This window comes from Ascaphus truei, chromosome 5 (assembly GCF_040206685.1).
Source record: "Ascaphus truei isolate aAscTru1 chromosome 5, aAscTru1.hap1, whole genome shotgun sequence".
Taxonomy (NCBI): domain Eukaryota; kingdom Metazoa; phylum Chordata; class Amphibia; order Anura; family Ascaphidae; genus Ascaphus; species Ascaphus truei.
Window position 1 is genome coordinate 277438203 of NC_134487.1, and position 18972 is coordinate 277457174.

The 18972-nt window shown below is 40.3% G+C and overlaps 2 protein-coding genes across 2 annotated transcripts in view; one reads left to right on the forward strand and one right to left on the reverse strand.

Annotated features, from left to right (window-relative positions):
• The window catches only part of LOC142495985 (inter-alpha-trypsin inhibitor heavy chain H3-like), a 69938-nt gene that overhangs the window by 17581 nt on the left and 33385 nt on the right, over positions 1 to 18972 (forward strand). The window contains exon 12 of the mRNA XM_075602181.1: positions 18538 to 18726. Within this exon, the coding sequence (XP_075458296.1) occupies positions 18538 to 18726 (189 nt within the window). The remainder of the gene's footprint in view (positions 1 to 18537; positions 18727 to 18972) is intronic.
• LOC142494327 (uncharacterized) lies at positions 1904 to 15571 on the reverse strand. The gene is made up of 6 exons (XM_075598886.1): positions 15428 to 15571; positions 14138 to 14321; positions 13481 to 13786; positions 12014 to 12091; positions 10889 to 11650; positions 1904 to 2124 (listed from the first exon to the last, which is right to left on the reverse strand). The coding sequence occupies exons 1-6, from the start codon at positions 15569 to 15571 to the stop codon at positions 1904 to 1906; spliced, it is 1695 nt and encodes a 564-aa protein (XP_075455001.1).

An 18972-nucleotide genomic window follows, 5' to 3' on the forward strand; every position in this document is an offset into this window, starting at 1 on the left:
AGAGTTATCGCAGACTGCCTGCAGTCTGTAAGAACTGCAAGAGAGGGCTGTATCTCCCTGCACAGCTCTTACAAGCAATCACACTGTTTTTATTTGATTTTAATAACCGTCACGCGTCATGTGACCGGGACATTTAAACAATGCAGGAAGATACCGGCACCCCATACCTTGGGCCTGTAACTCGAGGAGGAGGGAGTCCCCGAGGCTAAAATGAATCTGTTTGAGCTCTGGAGACCCCCTGCTGCAATACTGTGCTATGAAATTCAAATAAAAATAACTTTGTTACCTTAGAGGCTAGCCACTAAGGTAATGAAAGGATTAAACTAGAGTACCTGGTTTCTTGAGGGTAGAGGGAGTGGGTGAAGGTGGTAGTTGCCCCAGGGTGGGTGGTTAGGCCTACCGGGAAGGTTGTGAGAGGAGTTAACCCCCTATTACCTTAGCGGTTACTACTGCTAAGGTAATTAAGGGGATAATCCCTCCCGCTACCCACCTTAGAGGATGAACCAAGTACCCTGGGGCAATTACCACCTTCACCCACTCCCTGTACCCCCAGTAAACATTAAAATACAGTACAAACAGCAATAATAGCCAATACACCCATTGATTGCCAGTAGGGTTACCTATGCCCGCAATGGTATCAAAGATAGCCCCAATGACAATGAATGGGTACCCTACTACTCACCCCTCTACCCCTAATACCCCCCTTCCCCAACACATACAGTATAGTAATGGCAAAATTCCTATTATCCAGATCTGGATAATAGCGCATTTGTTCATTAAAAATAAAACATTATCCAACCAGCATAAATTAAAGTTGTACTTACCCCTGCCAGTATGAAGGCCATTCTTGTCTTCCTCCACATTGTCTGCATCTTCCGTGGGAAGCAACATTAAAATAAATAAACTAATTACTGGCCACTAACCCGTTAATTACCTTTGTGGTTACAAAAAATGCTGAGGCGGTGCACTGCTATCCGGTCCGTGAATAAAGAAATCCTAATGCAATCAAAGTACCAAGTACGGTATGAAATGCATCAGAGCTGCACTTCAGACATGTGAAGTTCTGATTTTTTCATTAAATTCCGTTTTTCATTGATTGCGTTTGGATATCTTTATTCCCGGACAGGATAGCAGTGCACCGCCTCCTCAGCATTTTTTGTCTTCAATTCTACTTCGGCTGGGGCACGCTTGCTCAAGGATCAGCTACACGGCTGTTTCTATACCAGACGGCATTTTATCTGTGATTACTCACCTAGTGCCCAGGTCTAGAGCCTGTGTATTACCCCAGGATTAGTGGGGGTTGCAGACTAACTGGGTTGGAGTATCGCCGGGTGACTTACTTCACTGTGAGTGCTTCGGTCAGTTCCATCTCCCTTCTCTCACTATATTCACCCCCCTCCTGTATGCAGGTCCACACCGTTAGATGGGGCTCTGTGTGTTATCTATGATAACAGCCTGGCCGTGTCCTATTATCATTGACATTAGTATTTGAATTCAACATTGTGCCTATGACTCTTGAGTATTAGCTACGGGTTTAACCCTATCCATTACTTTAGCGGTTAGTAACGGCTATAGTAATTAATGAATTAACCCCCTCCCCACAACCCCCTCCCCCCCTTACCCACCTGGGAGGCATAACCACCCTCCCCTGGTCAACTACCTCCACCCCCTCTATCCCCATCACCACACATACAAATGGGCAAATGTTCTAGCAGCCAACCATGGCTAATAGCACATTTGCCCATTTGTTTGCAAAACAAAAGAAATACTTAATAAAAGAACATTCGCATAACAGTAAAATACATTACACTTGCCAAAAAACTCATTGATTGTGACTGTGGTAAACCATTCCCACAATATTTTCAATACCTTCACTGTGCCATAGATCAATTTTAGTTTTCAACTAACCTGGTATTTCTAAAGAAATATCAGTTACCAAAGTAGCAGCTGTACTACCATGCCCATTAAATCCCACAATCGTGCAAATCGGTGCTTGTGGCAACACTGGCAATTTCTGTCTTGTCACACTTAATTGTGCCCCAGTATCAATTACAAATTCTGTATCTTGGCCTTCTAAAAGACACTTCACAAAAGGCCTACCATCACCGTCTAAATATACTGGTGCTAAACATTCAAGAGAACGCGGTGTGATGTTCTGTAATTGTCATTGTGAATTAAGTAATGTGTCTTGACTACTTGTGTTGCAAACTACCCCTTTCTTATGTCTCAAATCATTTAACTCTGTATGGCTAACAACAATTTCTCTTATTTCTTTGAACAATGGGACATATGGACTTGTGTGTTTTTTTTTGTGAGCAACAGGCAGTTGTGCATGTGGATTATGTGTTGGTTTCTCAGGTGCAGAGGGTTGAATAAATCTAATTTAATTTCCCAATTCTTCAGACTGTTGACTTAGAAATAAATGACAAATCTCTTTTAATGTGTCCAAGTCTGTTACAAAAATAGCATCTGGTTTCTTTTTGAGATTCACCCTCCCGAGGGATATATTTTTGCCTGCTTTTGTGCTTGATACTGGATTCCCTTTGAGTACCATAAAATAAGTCTTTCTTCCTATTAACTTCAGAAACTTTACATTTAGGATTGTTTTGTAGTAGTTGGCTCCTGATATTATCTATGAACAAAGCTGCAATATCTATTGATCCTTTTTCTGAAGCTATTGCCAAAGTTAAGGGCTCCAGATTTTTTAATTTTTTCACAAATGCTTTAATCATTTTCTTTGTGCAATCATCATCAGCAAACAATAAGTTATATGCAGTCTGAAATGTGATCATAAATTGAAAGTTATCATCTGCAATTTTGGGACTAATTGTATCCAAAATATCAATTGTCACAGTAGTTTCTCCTGTTGTGATATGAATGAATAGATTAAGGGCCTCATGCAGTAAGCGTTGATAAGGGAAATATGGCCATGTTATAGCCAAAATTGGGTTTGAGATTCAGTAAGCGCCGATAAGTGCTTCATATCGCCAGGTTTCGGAGCCGATTATTTGGTTATGGCCAGTCGCCTGCCGATAAGCCTGTTTTCGACACTGATCGCCACTTTTTTAAATCGGCTGGATTCAACAAAAAAAAACAGCTTATCGGGGCTGATCGGCACTACGAAATTGAGATGTTATGGCCGATTTCTCCCGCCAACTAAAGTTGGCATTTTGGACGGGAGAACGATCGCTAAGGCTGCCGGAACGGCACTTAGAAAAAAAAAATCTTCTGTACATCAATGGAGTCAATGGAGCGGGGACGTATAACAGTATAGTACTGTTTACGTTTCATTGCTCACAATACAAGGGGGATTTGCATTACAGTGTGGGGGCATTCCCTGCATTGTGTCACAGCTGATGTGTCTTATTTGCATAACATTCGACTTTTACATGTTTTCAGCATTTGCGGGTCACATTACTCATCATGTGATGATGTGGCAAGGGAAAATACTATACTACACTCTTAAAGGAGAACCTCACATCATATCACACATTTTACTCAACTCAGCGACAATTATTTACATGATGTCACACATGTCACACATGTCACACATACACAGTATATTCATCTTCCTTTACATTACACAATGCTTGTAATGTGACACGCATCTTTAAACGTTCATGTACATCTGTATTCTCATGTTTACATATACTTTTGGGTCCTCCCTATTTTCATGACGTCACTTATTGGACGCTCAATCACATTGCATGTTTACATTGTAACCGTTGCATTACAAGCACTTCAACCTAACTTATACACACATGTACAGTAATTCATCATTGGGACACCTTGTAAACTCATTCTATACCAACTATCCTCCTTACACAAATGCATGCATATGCACACGACTATTCATTGTTGCCAACATGTCACAATAACATGGATAATTACACATGTTACACAAAACTTTTCCCACGTCAATCTCAGCCTTTTTGTCTCATTACATGACTGACTCTTGCGTTCACAAGTGTTACATGCATTGCACATGCAACTATTTATTTGCAAGCAATCTTTGTACAAAGCTTCACGTCACATCATTGCCAAATATCATCATTCCCTGCAGAATACACACAACAAATACTTAGAACAACAAGTGCACACAGCTTGCCACAGAAGTACTTTATTATGTTAATGTAACACCTTGCATTTTACTATGTCACCTGACATCATCACATACCTATTTAAAGGACGCACATTACCTGCTCATTCACAGCTACTCATTTCAAAATGTTGCGAATGTTTAGGAGACGGAGGAACATTCTTTTCTATGACATGCTTGATGATGAAGACAATCATATAGGGCAAGGGAGGGACACACCGAAGGACAGTGACAGTGACGCGGATACGACAGGGACAGGGAGAGGGACAGGCCGAGGGACAGGTAGAGGGACAGGAGATCAGAGGAGAAGACAGAGGAGACAACTTGTGCCTCGTCCGCGTCTGTACAGGGAGAGAACCCTGTTAGATGGGATGAGTGAGGAGGAGATTGTAAGTCGCTATCGTTTGAGTTCAGCAGCAATCTTAGCTCTTTATGAGGAGATAAGGGGGGATTTAGATTTTTTCACAGCCAGAGGTCGTGCAGTCCCTGGGCTTGTTAAAATGCTGTGCTCATTACATTATCTTGCTTCCGCGTCATACCAGACAACTGTGGGCATAGTGGGCGGGGTCTCGCAATCTACATTCTCGCGGGCCTTGACCCAGTTTCTCTATGCACTCAATAGACGCGCTAGGAATTATATTCATTTTCCTACAGAGGCGACAGAGTGGCTGGAAGTCAGGACTGGCTTTTATAATATAGCAGGGATACCATGTGTGCTGGGTGCAATCGATTGCACACATGTTGCTTTGATTGCACCTAGTCAGAGTGAGCATGTGTACCGCAATCGGAAGCACTACCATTCACTCAATGTACAGGTGGTATGTGATGCCACGATGAGGATAATGCATGTGGTACCCAAGTTCCCTGGTTCCAGTCACGATTCCTCTATCCTGAGGAACTCTTCAGTCTTCCATGCGTTCGAAGAGGGACATTTTGAACCTGGTTGGCTGCTGGGTGAGTACATATTTACATGTTCTAACACAAAACACATGTTGATTTAGGAATGTTGGCATTGTACAATTTGATCACTAATGTCAGCTTATGTGTGCTCCATTCATTATAGGTGACTCAGGATACGGAATTAGGCCGTGGCTCTTGACTCCGGTGCTAAACCCTCAAACTGAAGCAGAGGACAGGTACAATGCAGCCCATATATCTACAAGATCTGTTATAGAGAGGACATTTGGCCTACTCAAGACCAGGTTTAGGTGTCTGGACAGAACTGGTGGGGCTCTTCTATACAAGCCTCAAAAAGTGTCTGATATTATCCTTGCCTGTTGCATTTTGCACAATGTTGCACTCAGGCACAATGTACAGTCAGACCTAGCTGAGGCTTTGGTAGACGAGCATCCCACCCATGTAGCTGCTGAAAATGAACAAACAGCCAGTGGTGGCCAGACACGACAGAATCTCATCAATTCATTTTTTTCTTGTAAGTACAAACTCATATGTTCCTAGTACTACTTTTATAGTTTAATTATGTTATATTAACAATAATGTTTCTTTATATAACCTTCTGTTAGGACACAGATGAATATGGGTTGCACACCTTTCTTTTCTCTGCTGTGTGCACAAAGGGATGTGGCACCGGTATGTTATTGTTGCACAGGTTATATAATCCCTCTTCAATTGTACTTTAGTTGTGTGTATGTGAATACAACTTGGGTAACAAAGCAATAATATTTTAGCATTGTGTTATTCCTTATGCTAAGACAAAACACATATTATGCCCATAATCATTCATGCTTCTAGTATGCTTACATACAATGTTATTGGTGCAGTGTAACATGTACATCCATATGATGTGTACACCAGGCTGATTTACATTTTGAATGTCATGAAATATACATGGTGTTGTACATTTAACACCAAATACACACTTTGCTGTGTTGTTTACGGTACTGAAGATGGCATGTCAATGTTTGCAATTTATATATTGTTCCTTTGCATTATAGGTATATCTCCAGTATGACTGATCATGGTATGTATATTTGCTGACATCTCTCATAAGATGTGCCTACCTCAATCTTCCTATAATTATTGGAACTAAAAACCCAACATATTGGTTTAAACACAAATGTTACATATATGTACTTTCTGTATCATGTATATGCATTTAGCTACTCTTGAGCTTTCATGTGCATTGTATTACAAAATGATTACTCACATTTCATCACATTTTATGTATGTTTCCTTATAATTTCCATTAATGTAATATAGAGGTGGTTGGAGAAAAGGGGATAACTGTACTTATTTGTTTACTTACGGGAGCACATTCATCACTAGCATAGACACACTTTTTAAGACAACTGTTTGTGTCTCTATCAATTGGTGTAGGATCCATGTATAACACCGACAAATGATAACACCAGCTTTATTATGGTAGCTTATATCATCATATTGACTATACTATGTATTTCTAAACGATTAATAAACACAGTAAACTATAGTTAGTTAGGTTAATGAAATATACACAGAAACGTACTTCATAACATGATGGTGATGTCATATTCAGAACATCATGCATTGGAGGGGACCATAACATCTGGCCAGTAACATTATTTGCTACAGTCCCAAACCATTTTATCTACATACCCATGTAACAAGAGATTTTAAAAATAAATGGCTACTTGGTTGTAAGTGTCCTTTACATTGGGAGAAGGAGTGGCTCACTGAGTAAAGACACACACTGGCACTGATAGTTTGAAGCAGGGGAGTCTGGTTCAATTCCCGGTGTGGGCTCCTTGTGACCTTGGCCAAGTCACTTTATCTCCCTGTGCCTCATGCGGCAAAAAAACATTTGTACGTTCCACGGGCCAGGGACCTCAGGCTGAAACATGTGTCTGTAAATCGCTGCGTACAACTAGCAGCCCTATACATGAACATGCTCATATTATTATTATTATTGTTACATAGTTTCGACAGTCATACGTTCCATTACATATTAGAATACACAAATGTGTTAGCAGAGTGGGAATGGTTGTTATATATAAAACACACCATGTCATAAAATGTTAGTAGTCATTAAAGAACACTCAATAAAAATTCACGAGGCACTCTTTTGCAACATCATTATGTTAATTAAGTGCTTATGCAATATAGGCATAAGGGTATCACATTTTTAATTGTTTGTTAATAAGCGCTGCAAGCAATATAAAATTAGTTCCATATGTAGTATAGTAGTCGGTGGCTCCTCCTCACAATCATCTCATATAAAGGTAGACTCTTCTGAAATCATACATTGATCCGATTGTATCTTCCCCGACATCTCTGAAATACAGCAAACACATGATGGTCAAAGATGGCACCTTACTAGATATGCATCCGTGACAACGCGTTACGCAGCTCTATATGATTGTGTAGATACACACGTCAGTCACTTATATGTTAGAAGTAAAACTGTTCATCAGTATGTAATGTTTCTTTAAATTTGTAGCAGGCATAACTATGTATAAGAAGTGAACGTTGCCTGTATACTGAAAGATGTGCGCGCACATCTTTGTGTGCGCACGCACTTCACGCTTGGCTCCACTAACTGTTAGCGCATGCGCAAAACAAAGCGTACGTTGTGCGTTCAATACATGTTGAAAATACCAGTAAACATAACATCTTTATTTCAAATACAATGAAGACGAAACTACATTCGTTCTAAACGAGTACATCTGTATTCTTTTTAAACAGACGTGTTTGAACAGAAAGCACGGCCGATAACACAATGCGCAAATGCAATACGTGTGACGTCATGTTAAGCCAGCGTGAAACGCACGCTAACACTCCTCCCACTCAATTAACATTCGGCTAACGCCCAGGGTACGCCTACAAACACTGAGCCGCACGCATCACACACTGCAGTTACCGTTACTATAACAAAACATGACAGCCAATAGGCTTTGAGGCGCGCACGTCGCTTGGGGGCGGGACTTACATCACTAATCCTTTTTAAGGACGCCTTGGCCCATGACAAGGGTCCCACGTCATACGTGGTGGACCCGGTTTTCAATGTTGTAGATGTTGCATGATAACAAAACAGGTATGTGTTAGAGTAATGGTAAAATGTTGCTAATATGTTTAAAGGGATAGGAAAGTACGTATATTTATTCCGTCAGCAATGTGTACTACTCTTTCAGGTCCTACTATATTGTATTAGGAAACAATTTGTTTGTGATCGCTACATGTTATGCAGTCTGCAATGTTACGCTGTATCCACGCATTGAAAGTGAAAATGGTGGTTACAAAAAAAAAAAAAATTTAAACGCAGAGTCAACGCATAACGATTGTTATATTTACCATTCTTCTAGAATTAACTCTTCGCCTGGCTGCAACTGGTCGCTCCAGAAATGCAAGCCATTTTCATCCACGCTTAACCCAACCGCTGAATCCAGTATGGCACATATCTCCTCCAGGATGCGCTCATAGGAATCGCCACTGCTTTCTTCAAATAATTGGTCGGGAGGTAGGTTCATTTCTTCCGGTTCCCATTCCAATGCAATTTCAGCTGAAAGGCTTGGTACATAATCATAGTACTTTTGTTCTTGTACAATGTGGGTTTCAGGAATGGAGGCTGCAGATATTGCAGCACGTATCGATTCAAACGGATCAGTAGTAGCGGATACATTGCTATTGCCATTAGGAATAAATATGCCTTTCACGACAATATAAGTGCCGTCTTTCAGGATAAATTGTTTTTCCGGGGCAATCTTCCAGAAACCATAGGTGTGTTGTAGCTTATCCTGGTCACGTTCAAAAAAGTCATTACTTGATAAAGTGAATCTTATTGAGGAATTAAAATTCCGTGCATGCTTACGGTCTTGGTAATAAGGATATTTTGCTCGAATGAAATCATCGATTTGGCGTGTGCTTGCTTTCTGTCCGCGACTGTTCAAGATGGCTTCACAGATCATGTACTTATACCCTAAAAGGGGATTAATATTGTTAACGAATTCATCAGCCATGTCTGAGTAGCACAAAAGCTGTGTGCAGGTCTGTGTTATTTGCTCATCAAAATGAATGTGCTGAATGGCTAACAAACTCCTGTTTTTCCTTGTCAAGGTCAACAAAAGTAACTACTTTGACTCCTTATTTCAAACGCCAATTGGATTTGGTTGTCTAATTGGGTTAACAGTTGTGGTTCGTGATATGGGACTGTGGGAGAAACATTTCTCCTTCTTTTATCTCGTTTGTGAAAAACATCCCTAGACTGTGAATGCGTTCACATAGTGTTTTTTTGAAAACTAACAAAGACCAGTGTGTGAAAATATTTCTTAGCCAGGCATATCAGTAAAAACACACCTGCAAAAAGAAATGTTTTTTCCCCGCTTACATTTCTGTGTGTATGTGAAAGTCTGGTTAACTCCCTGTCTGCATGAGTTTAAATACGTGTGTATATATATATATATATATATATATATATATATATATATATATATATATATATATATATATATATATATATATATATATATATATATATATATATATATATATATATATAAATATATCTCTTATAAAAATATATATATATTTATATATAATATTTTTTTGTTTTTTTTATATTGCAGGAGTACACACAACATTGATGGCATTAAGTATACCTTGTATGAAACCTATTTAAATGGTGAGAAACATGATTGAATTAAGTAATAAACATTTGTTTAAGCACAATACTGTTAGAGTCTCATACTTAGGATATTTCTCAAACATTAGGCCTGTATTATTAAAATAGTGTGCTTTCACAAGGAAGCATGAAGTGTATTAGTTTGTGTATACCAGTTTATATAGTACTATATATATATATATATATATATATATATATATATATATATATATATATATACACATACACATATATACATATATATACACACATATATACATATATATATATATATACACATACACATATATACATATATATACACACATATATACATATATATATATATACACATATATACATATATATATACACATATATACATATATATATATATATACACACTCACACACTCACACTCACACTCACACTCACTCAGTGTGTGTGTGTGTGTATATATATTATTATACATTCTGAGATGTTATAGAAACGAACACACAACTGATTAAAGGACAAAATTACAATGGCCAAGCAAGGCAAAGGTAAGTAATAATTTACACATAATCCTGCTGTACACGTACAAGAAAGATGTTTGCACTTACTTAGGTGTTTTAATAATTGCATGTGACTAATATGCATATGCAATTCTTACATCAATTAACACACCCAAATGCAATGTTTTGCTGCAAAGTCAATGGCAGCTTCTCTAAACTTAGCAACTGGCTCCTGGTGGACCATTACTGAACAGACGATTACAACATAAATATTTATAACACAATTAATTATGAGTGTTAACATTTCCAAAACTTCACGTGTACAAGAACATAGTTGAAAGTTTGGAAACAACACAGTCTTCAGCATACATACAATAGTAATTAGATAATCTGAAGTCAACAAAACAAGGCCAAACACATATTTTCTGAATTATAACATTTATTTTTTTTGTTCCTTTTGCGAGCGAGTAACAGGCCTGCTTGTTGTCTCTTGAATTTTCCTTTTTCTTTTGCCACCAACTTTAGGCACAACAGAGCCACTTTGAGTGGCCTCTGGCACTTCACGGGCAGGGCTTGTGGCCAGTGACTGTTCACCTACGGGGCTTGTGGCCAGTGACTCACCTACAGGGCTTGTGGCCAGTGACTCACCTACAGGGCTTGTGGGCAGTGATTCACCTACAGGGCTTGTGGCCAGTGACTCACCTACAGGGCTTGTGGGCAGTGATTCACCTACAGGGCTTTTGGGCAGCGATTCACCTACAGGGCTTTTGGGCAGCGACTCACCTACAGGGCTTTTGGGTAGTGACTGTTCACGGACAGGGCTTGTGCCCAGTGACACATGTGAGCAAGTTGGTAGACACTGCACAAGTGATGGTTGGTCTGTTTCATGTGTGTCTTGTTTTGTTTTTGTCGCCTCCTTTGTAGGTGTCTGCTGCTGAATTTGTAGAGATGGCAGCGGTAGGATGTCATCAGGAACCTGCACAGCAATGTCTGCTACTTGACCGGTAACATTTGGGCCTGGTGAATGAATCTCAGATGAATGTGGTGAAAACTGACCTGCATGAACAGATCCTGGCTGGGAGGTGTTGAATTGTGGTACATTAGTCATTCTCCAGTAATTAGCTTGTGTTTGCTGAACAACTAATGCTTCGAATGAGGTGTTGATTTTTTGCAACTGTTTAGGCACTTCAATGAAGACTCTGTGGAGATGTGCCAATTGTGATACTGTTTCTTCCTGCAGTCCAATCATCCTTTCCAGCACTGTCATCATGTCTGAATGGCGACGATTTTCTGCGTCCACTATTTTTCCCTCTGAAGCTACAATTGCATCGTATGTGGAAGTTGATGGACGATTTGGCGGTACAACAGTTTCTATTGGCACCTCTTCATGGTCACATGATTGTATTTCAGTCTCTTCTGTGGCGTCATCCTCATCATACTCATCATCCTCATCACCATGATGTTCTAAAAAGAAATGTACACATTATTAAATGGCATGTTAATGTATGCTGTGTTACTATGTAATTGTACTGTGTCCTAAGTAACACCTAACATGTTAGCATACGTTTTATAACCTCATTAAAAACTACCTTGACTTACGAATAATGTTTGGACTCAGTATGAAATATGAATGAATGAAAAGTTGCTCTAAACTCAGAAGTCCTACATGATAATTAACATCACTAACACAATACATGTTGCCTTACACTTAATTTTCACTGACACTAAGTAATCCTATTTAAAGAAGATGTGCAAAACAAATAATGCACATGACAACATAACATATAGAAGAGCACATATTATATGGCCAGCAAATGATACACTCACCTTCTAGTAGTGTTGAGCTGGCTGACCCAGGTGAAGACACTTGTTCCATCTCAGGTGACACATGTCCTCCAGGGGCAACTATATATAACAATAACATAAGTTTTACATTTACATGTGTAAATATTGAACAAACACTGATTGTATGTTCTGTATTTATGATTAACTAACAACATCAGTTCCTTAACCGAAAATGTGTGTGAAAGTGAACATAAATAGTTGTAATAACACTGTACATGCCTGTGTACTTAGAATTTTTGAGTTCCCTAACATACAACATACTATGTTTCTGCAGTAATGCGTGAGGATAAATAGATTAAATGAGTACATAAAAATCATATGTTGTGTAGTGATATCAGTATCATAATGTACATAACTATCATGAGATGACCATTCACAATGGTTATCATGAAGGTGGTCATATTGCAAAAAGTGTTGTTTTTGGTAGAGGATATGTGTGGTACATTAATCGAAGATGTGGCACACCTGAATGTGGCTGTGACTCAACAAGACAACACATGCAGTGTGTGATAATGTGTCTTTCATAGTAGTTCAACTATAGATATGAGTGAACTAATGTGTGACGTACGCTTTGATAAGTAATGAGTTGTTGGGGCATTTAGTAGCTAGAGTTAAGCTTTCCAATGAGTGTGATTAACTTCAGTTGTGCTATTCAGGTTGTAAGAAAGGTATTCCCTTCCCCAAAAAGCCTAATCAGCCACACCTTTCAATGACTTGAAACAGGTGCAAATGGTGTGAACTAAGTTGACCGTGAAATGAGGCTGTAATTAGTGTGTGTGCTGAACCCCACCCCCTCTGTTGAAGTGTATGCTGTGATGAGATATTAATTGCAGCTGCTTTAACACAATGGTAGATGAGCTAAGTAGTCATCTGCAGTGTTTAAGTTATGAAAACAATGACATAACATATGCTACGTGTGCCTCATTATGCTGTCTGTATATGACATAAAGCAAAAATGGACCTTTTCATAAGCAACTATAGATGTGTTAGTGCCAGTGATGTTTGTAGGCCGTTACATGCAATTTCTTTGATGCATGCTTAAAATAGGCAGTAATGTCATGTTTGTCGGAGTAAAATCAATAAAATACACAATAACATGATACATATTTCTGTTCTGTACCTGTAGCTACTAATAATTTCTCATGAACATGTGTTACACGTGTACTACCCTGTTGTTCCCCATCTTCGCCCACCATCAATTGCTTCCACTGCAGCTATGCATTTTGGGAATTCACATGTAAATGAGCACGCAATGGCACGTGCTATATTAGTTACTGCTTTTAGTAGGACTACTACATATATGTCTATTTTGAGATATATATATACAGAATCAGACATATACATATATAGATGCAGGTATGCTTATATTGTGAAGACAGTATAAAAAGCAGTGTAACTATGCAAAATAACTGTAAGCAACGACACGCCTAGTACAGTAATATTTATCACCTGCTGGAAATTGTGACGGATAAATTCCAATGTCACGGTCACCAGCCAAGCCTTCCACGACGACGGTAAGTAATTTTGGCCGAAGCAGCTCCTCCAATGGAGTCAATATGAGACGTTGTGGTGTGGGCCCACCTCCAGTGCCAGTAGCATGCACGCGTTGGTCTTGTATTTTCTTTTTCAATTTGGACCTAATATCATCAAATCTTTTCCGACAATGATACTTGTCCCTGACACTATTCCCACAGGCATTGACACCAATGACTATTGTGTCCCACATTTCTTTTTTGCTTGCTGCACTTGTCCGCCCTTGAAAAACATATAAAAGATATGAGGTAAATGAATAATAATATAAGCACCAGTTTCCTACACTGCTAGCTGTTCCAAGTGATAGCAAACATGCTGTTTTATGTGTAATATGTGCAGCACATGAGCATTCACTACTAAACCTATACATGTAAGCAAGGTTGCATTCATATTGTATGCAGTTCTGGCAAATTGACCGCCTGTGTTTATTTGTCCTTGTAAGGCATGATAAAAAGCTGTGTTTCCACACTAATGAACATAGAAAGATATTGTGTACCCATATTTGCATATGAACAAAACTCAGATGACCTAGGATCACATGTATTTGAATAATAAATGTAAAGTTACACTTACCTACTAAATGTCCATATATACTGTCATAGTGCTCCAGAATGCCAGTGACAAGAGCCCTATTTTCCTGGTCATTGAAGCGAGGATTACGTGGCTTCTCCACACGTTTTTTCCGAGCAGGTTTAGGGTCAGAGCTTGGCTGGTGCTGACTGGACTCTCCTTCTTCCAATGGAAGAGCCTCCAAAAGCTGGCCACCAGCAAGCACGCCACCACCATCCACCCCATCAGCAACTGCGCCACCAGCAGCACTCCCAGCACCAGCACTCCCACTCCTAGCACCAGCACTCCCACTCCTAGCACCAGCACTCACACTCCTAGCACCAGCACTCACACTCCTAGCACCAGCACTCACACTCCTAGCACCAGCACTCCCACTCCCAGCAACAGCACTCCCACTCCCAGCAACAGCACTCCCACTCCCAGCAACAGCACTCCCACTCCCAGCAACAGCACTCCCACTCCCAGCAACAGCACTCCCACTCCCAGCAACAGCACTCCCATTCCCAGCAACAGCACTCCCACTCCCAGCAACAGCACTCCCACTCCCAGCAACAGCACTCCCACTCCCAGCAACAGCACTCCCACTCCCAGCAACACCACTCGGTGCACCAGCAACATCACTCCCCTGAACAGTACGTTCACTCCGACGCGTACTCCCACGAGTAGCACTCCCACTCCCACCAGCATCATTCTTCCCACGCTTTGCGGGCATACTTCCAGCACTCACAAAAAACAGACAAGAAATGTACAGGCAATCACACGACCCACTTCCACATATAAAACAAGACAAAGATGTAAACAAAACAACAAAGGACAAAGCTCACCCAATACACAACAAGTCTCTCAGTCAATATGCAAATGTTCAATCGTCCAGCTCTGTGCGTCTCTCTCTCTCTCTCACTCCCAACAACACAGAGAATGATTAGCAGTACACGTTGCCTTTAAATATGGCGCGCAATCAAAAACATGCTTGTTTCGCCTGATTCAGCAAGATTTGTGATTGTGCAACCTAACAGCACCCCGCCACGCACGCCGATACACCTGTGTGTGATCGGCTCATCATCGTGAGAGTGGGCGGATTTGTTTTCGGGTTGATTTTGAATGTATTCGGCACTTACTGCATACGGAGAGGGAAAAACGCCAATAACATGACTAATCGATAAGCTTGCCGATTTCACATAATCGTCGCTTACTGCATGAGGCCCTTAATCTGTTTTTACCTGTCCCTAGAATTGTGCCACTCTCGTGTGTGGTCTTTGGGACACTATCAGTTGCAGTTAAACGTTAACATACAAAAGTTGGCAGCCAAACTCTAAATATCTTAGGTTTAATTTCAGACAGGACCAATAAACTATCAGTGTAAGATTCAAATATATCTGCATTGTGAAACACATCCATATTAGTATTGTACACAGGAATATCTTTAACATAACTCATTATCTATTTGTGAATCTTTAAATTCAACAATGCTGCTTTGTCTAAATATTTATTTAGTTTCAAATCAATTTCCTCTGTGTCATCAACATTCAAATCTACATTATTATCGGGAATATACGATGACGCAGCGGATGTTGATTTTCCCTTTTTTCCCATGCACACATATTACATTTTCGATGTAGCAATCTGCTCTTCAAACTCCCGTATGCGCTGTGTTAACATGTCACAGTTTGTACATTTCTTTGTCTCAGTAGAAGTAACATGCACATTGTCATCTTTAAAAACTATCATATTGTAAATCTTACCATTTTGAAGATATGTTCAACTTTCTTTCTTTCCTTGTTAAAACAAAGTCATTTTTTATCAATCAACTGAATTTGTTTGCTAACTTGTTCCCTCAAATTATTCCATAATTCTGCATTGGAACACCTGTACGATAAGAATTTAAACTCAATTCATCAGCATATTTATTAATATAATCCAATATACTCACTTTCAATCCTGGACTTCTGCCTCACTGGAAATCTTCTATTTCTCTTAGCAGTTTTCCCTTGTTTGCTTCAATCATCTTTTTTTTTCAATTCTGAATTCGAATTTTCTGCAATTTCTGCAAATATCCCTGTAACAGGGATTTATCCCTGTTAAGAAACTTGCCTCTAATCCAGCAGTGTGCTGATTAAATTGCACAGCAGCAATCAGCCAAACTCCACCTGTCTGATTTCAACTATAGAAAAAGCCTGTTCCCAGACACAGGAACAGGATTCCTGAGCTCACAATTGGAGCTGACCCAGGAAAGACGGACAGAGGATTCCTTAGTCTCATAATTGGGGGCTGAACCAAGGAAGGACAGATGTCTTGAGCTACAAAGAGACTGCACGCTGACAGCAAGACAAAGGGGACAAGATTCTAAACCTTGATCCTGACTTGCCTTACCACACCAGTGTGTGGGTCCAAGAGAGCAGAGAAGCCTTCCCCTACAGCTACAAGACACAAATAAGACTTTCTTATGAGACTGTTGTATAGCTGTATATTTGTATATATATTTGGGCTGGTAAATAGCTTAGCTAACCACCCAGTTAGAGAGGGCTGAACTACATGTGTAGATAATCTCCAAAGCGGAGATAGGTTTTTGTTTGGCTTATTTTCATATGTTTTCCTGTGTTAAAGGGACATGCGCAATGAAGTCTAATTTTAGTTTCACTTTAAACGGTCTCCATTGCGAACCTCTGCACAAGTCTCTTACATATGGTGTCAGAAGTGGGATGAGAGGTGGCCCTTGAAGTTCAAAGGGGCCCTGGAGACTGCCTGTGAATTTTTTTGTGCTTTTGCCTGCATGCAGTTCCTGCAAACAGTCTGAGCAATAAAATCAAAGAATCACATGCAGCAGTAACCAGATTTAAAGGGCTGCACATCCAGGCAGGAAAGCTAAGCTGCACTGAAGAAAGCCACAATGCCACAGTTGAACTGGGAGGACTGTGACAGACAGTGACCCACAAAAGGGACTGATGCTGTGACCAGAGTCTACCCCACCACAGGTGAAAGAAAAAAAAAACCCTGGAAATTTAAAATTGCCGCCCCGGCTGGTAAATAGCTTAGCTAACCACCCAGTTAGAGAGGGCTGAACTACATGTGTAGATAGTCTCCAAAGCTGAGAGGTTTTTGTTTGGCTTATTTTCATATGTTTTCCTGTGTTAAAGGGACAGGCGCAATAAAGCCTAATTTTAGTTTCACTTTAAATGGTCTACATTGCGTACCTCTGCACACGTCTCTTACAATCCCCTCTGATTCAGATAATAAAAAAACATAGATTGAACCCTGGCTTGGCTCGCCAATGTAAGAAAAATGTCACCATATTCCTTGTTCATAAACATTCCAATAATTCAGAAGATTGTTATACCGCAGACAAAGTTCTAGTTTATTCTTACATGTTATTACTTTTACCATTGTCTCTCACATGCTGTTTAGATGTTACATTCGTAGTGGTCTTGGAGAGAGGTCTTACAGAGAGAGGGAGTTGACAGAGTACAACTGTATTTATTGATCACTATCTCCGCCCCCTTTCTCCTCTTGAGTTTCTGAACAAAGAAACGTTAACTATTTCAGACTTCAGACTAGGCCTTGAAATCCTACACCTATGCCAACCTCCAACATCTGTTATCCAATTAACCGTCACTGAAATTCATCTCTTTTGGCTACATATGAATTCTGAACCTCAAAACATATTATCATTCAATTGTCTTGATATAAGTTCTCTTTCATACATTTTAATATAATAAACTGATTTCTATCAATGGTAAAGAAGCAGAGCCACTCGGACGAAGTTATTGCTGACTTGCAGCAGAAACACGAGGCTCAAAAGATGGCCCTTCATCTCAGTGTAGAGTTTGGACTATCTCAGAAGGAGTCTCAGTATTGGTGTAGAGCTCTGGGGCTCTCAAAAGGAGGCAGACAGCCTCAGTATACAGCTCGAAGACTCTTGCATTGTAGGTTGTGAGGTGGCGGTGAGAGGGACTGATGGTGTGGCTAGAGGGGAGGCAGCGGAGTGGCGATGATGCGGGGCGGGTGTATGTGAGGCGACGGGGTGAGGGACTGATCCGGTGGGGGAGCGGATGGAGGTGGTGGGCCGGGTATAGGGTGTAAAGTGTGGCTGGGGGGTTGCAGCAGCTGGCGGCGCTCAGTTAGGAGGAGAATAATTCTGTGGCTGCACTGCGTGTGTCTCTCGCTCAGAGGGGCACATGGTGTAGCCGTGGGGGGCGGGACATATGGGAGGGGGGGGCGAGACACACCGGCCAAAGAGAGCCTTGGTGGGGCGGGACATATGGGGGGGGCGAGACACACCGGCCAATGAGAGCCGTGGGAGGGAGGGCGGGCGGAACGACAGACCAAATCAAATGGTCTACAGGGACGTACAAACAACATTTTAATTTTTATATATACAGTACAGATAACATTTTTTTTTTTTGCAGGGATTTTTTGATGAAATAGCCAATCCTCTGTTGCTGAATATTGAGCTGCAGTACCCTGTGAATGTAATATCTGATGTAACGGAGAACAATTTTAAAAACTACTTTGAAGGTGGGGAAATTGTTGTAGCTGGACGCATTATAGACAATGACCTGAATTCATTTACTGCTGATGTAAAGGCTGACGGGGCTGTAAGTATTTCTATTTCCATGAGTGTTTTCTCTTCTGTGTAGAACAATAGACAAAAAGCCACAGATTAACATCCAACATGACAAATTATATAGTTAAATACTTATCTATCTATGAAATGTTTGCTCAAATATTTGGAGCCACATTTGGACAATGATTTGGAGAAAGTCTTAACAAATTGTCTGTGGAGCAAAATGTACCAATTTCAAGAGTAACTCCCCCCCCACCCCCTGTCTATTTGGATTACT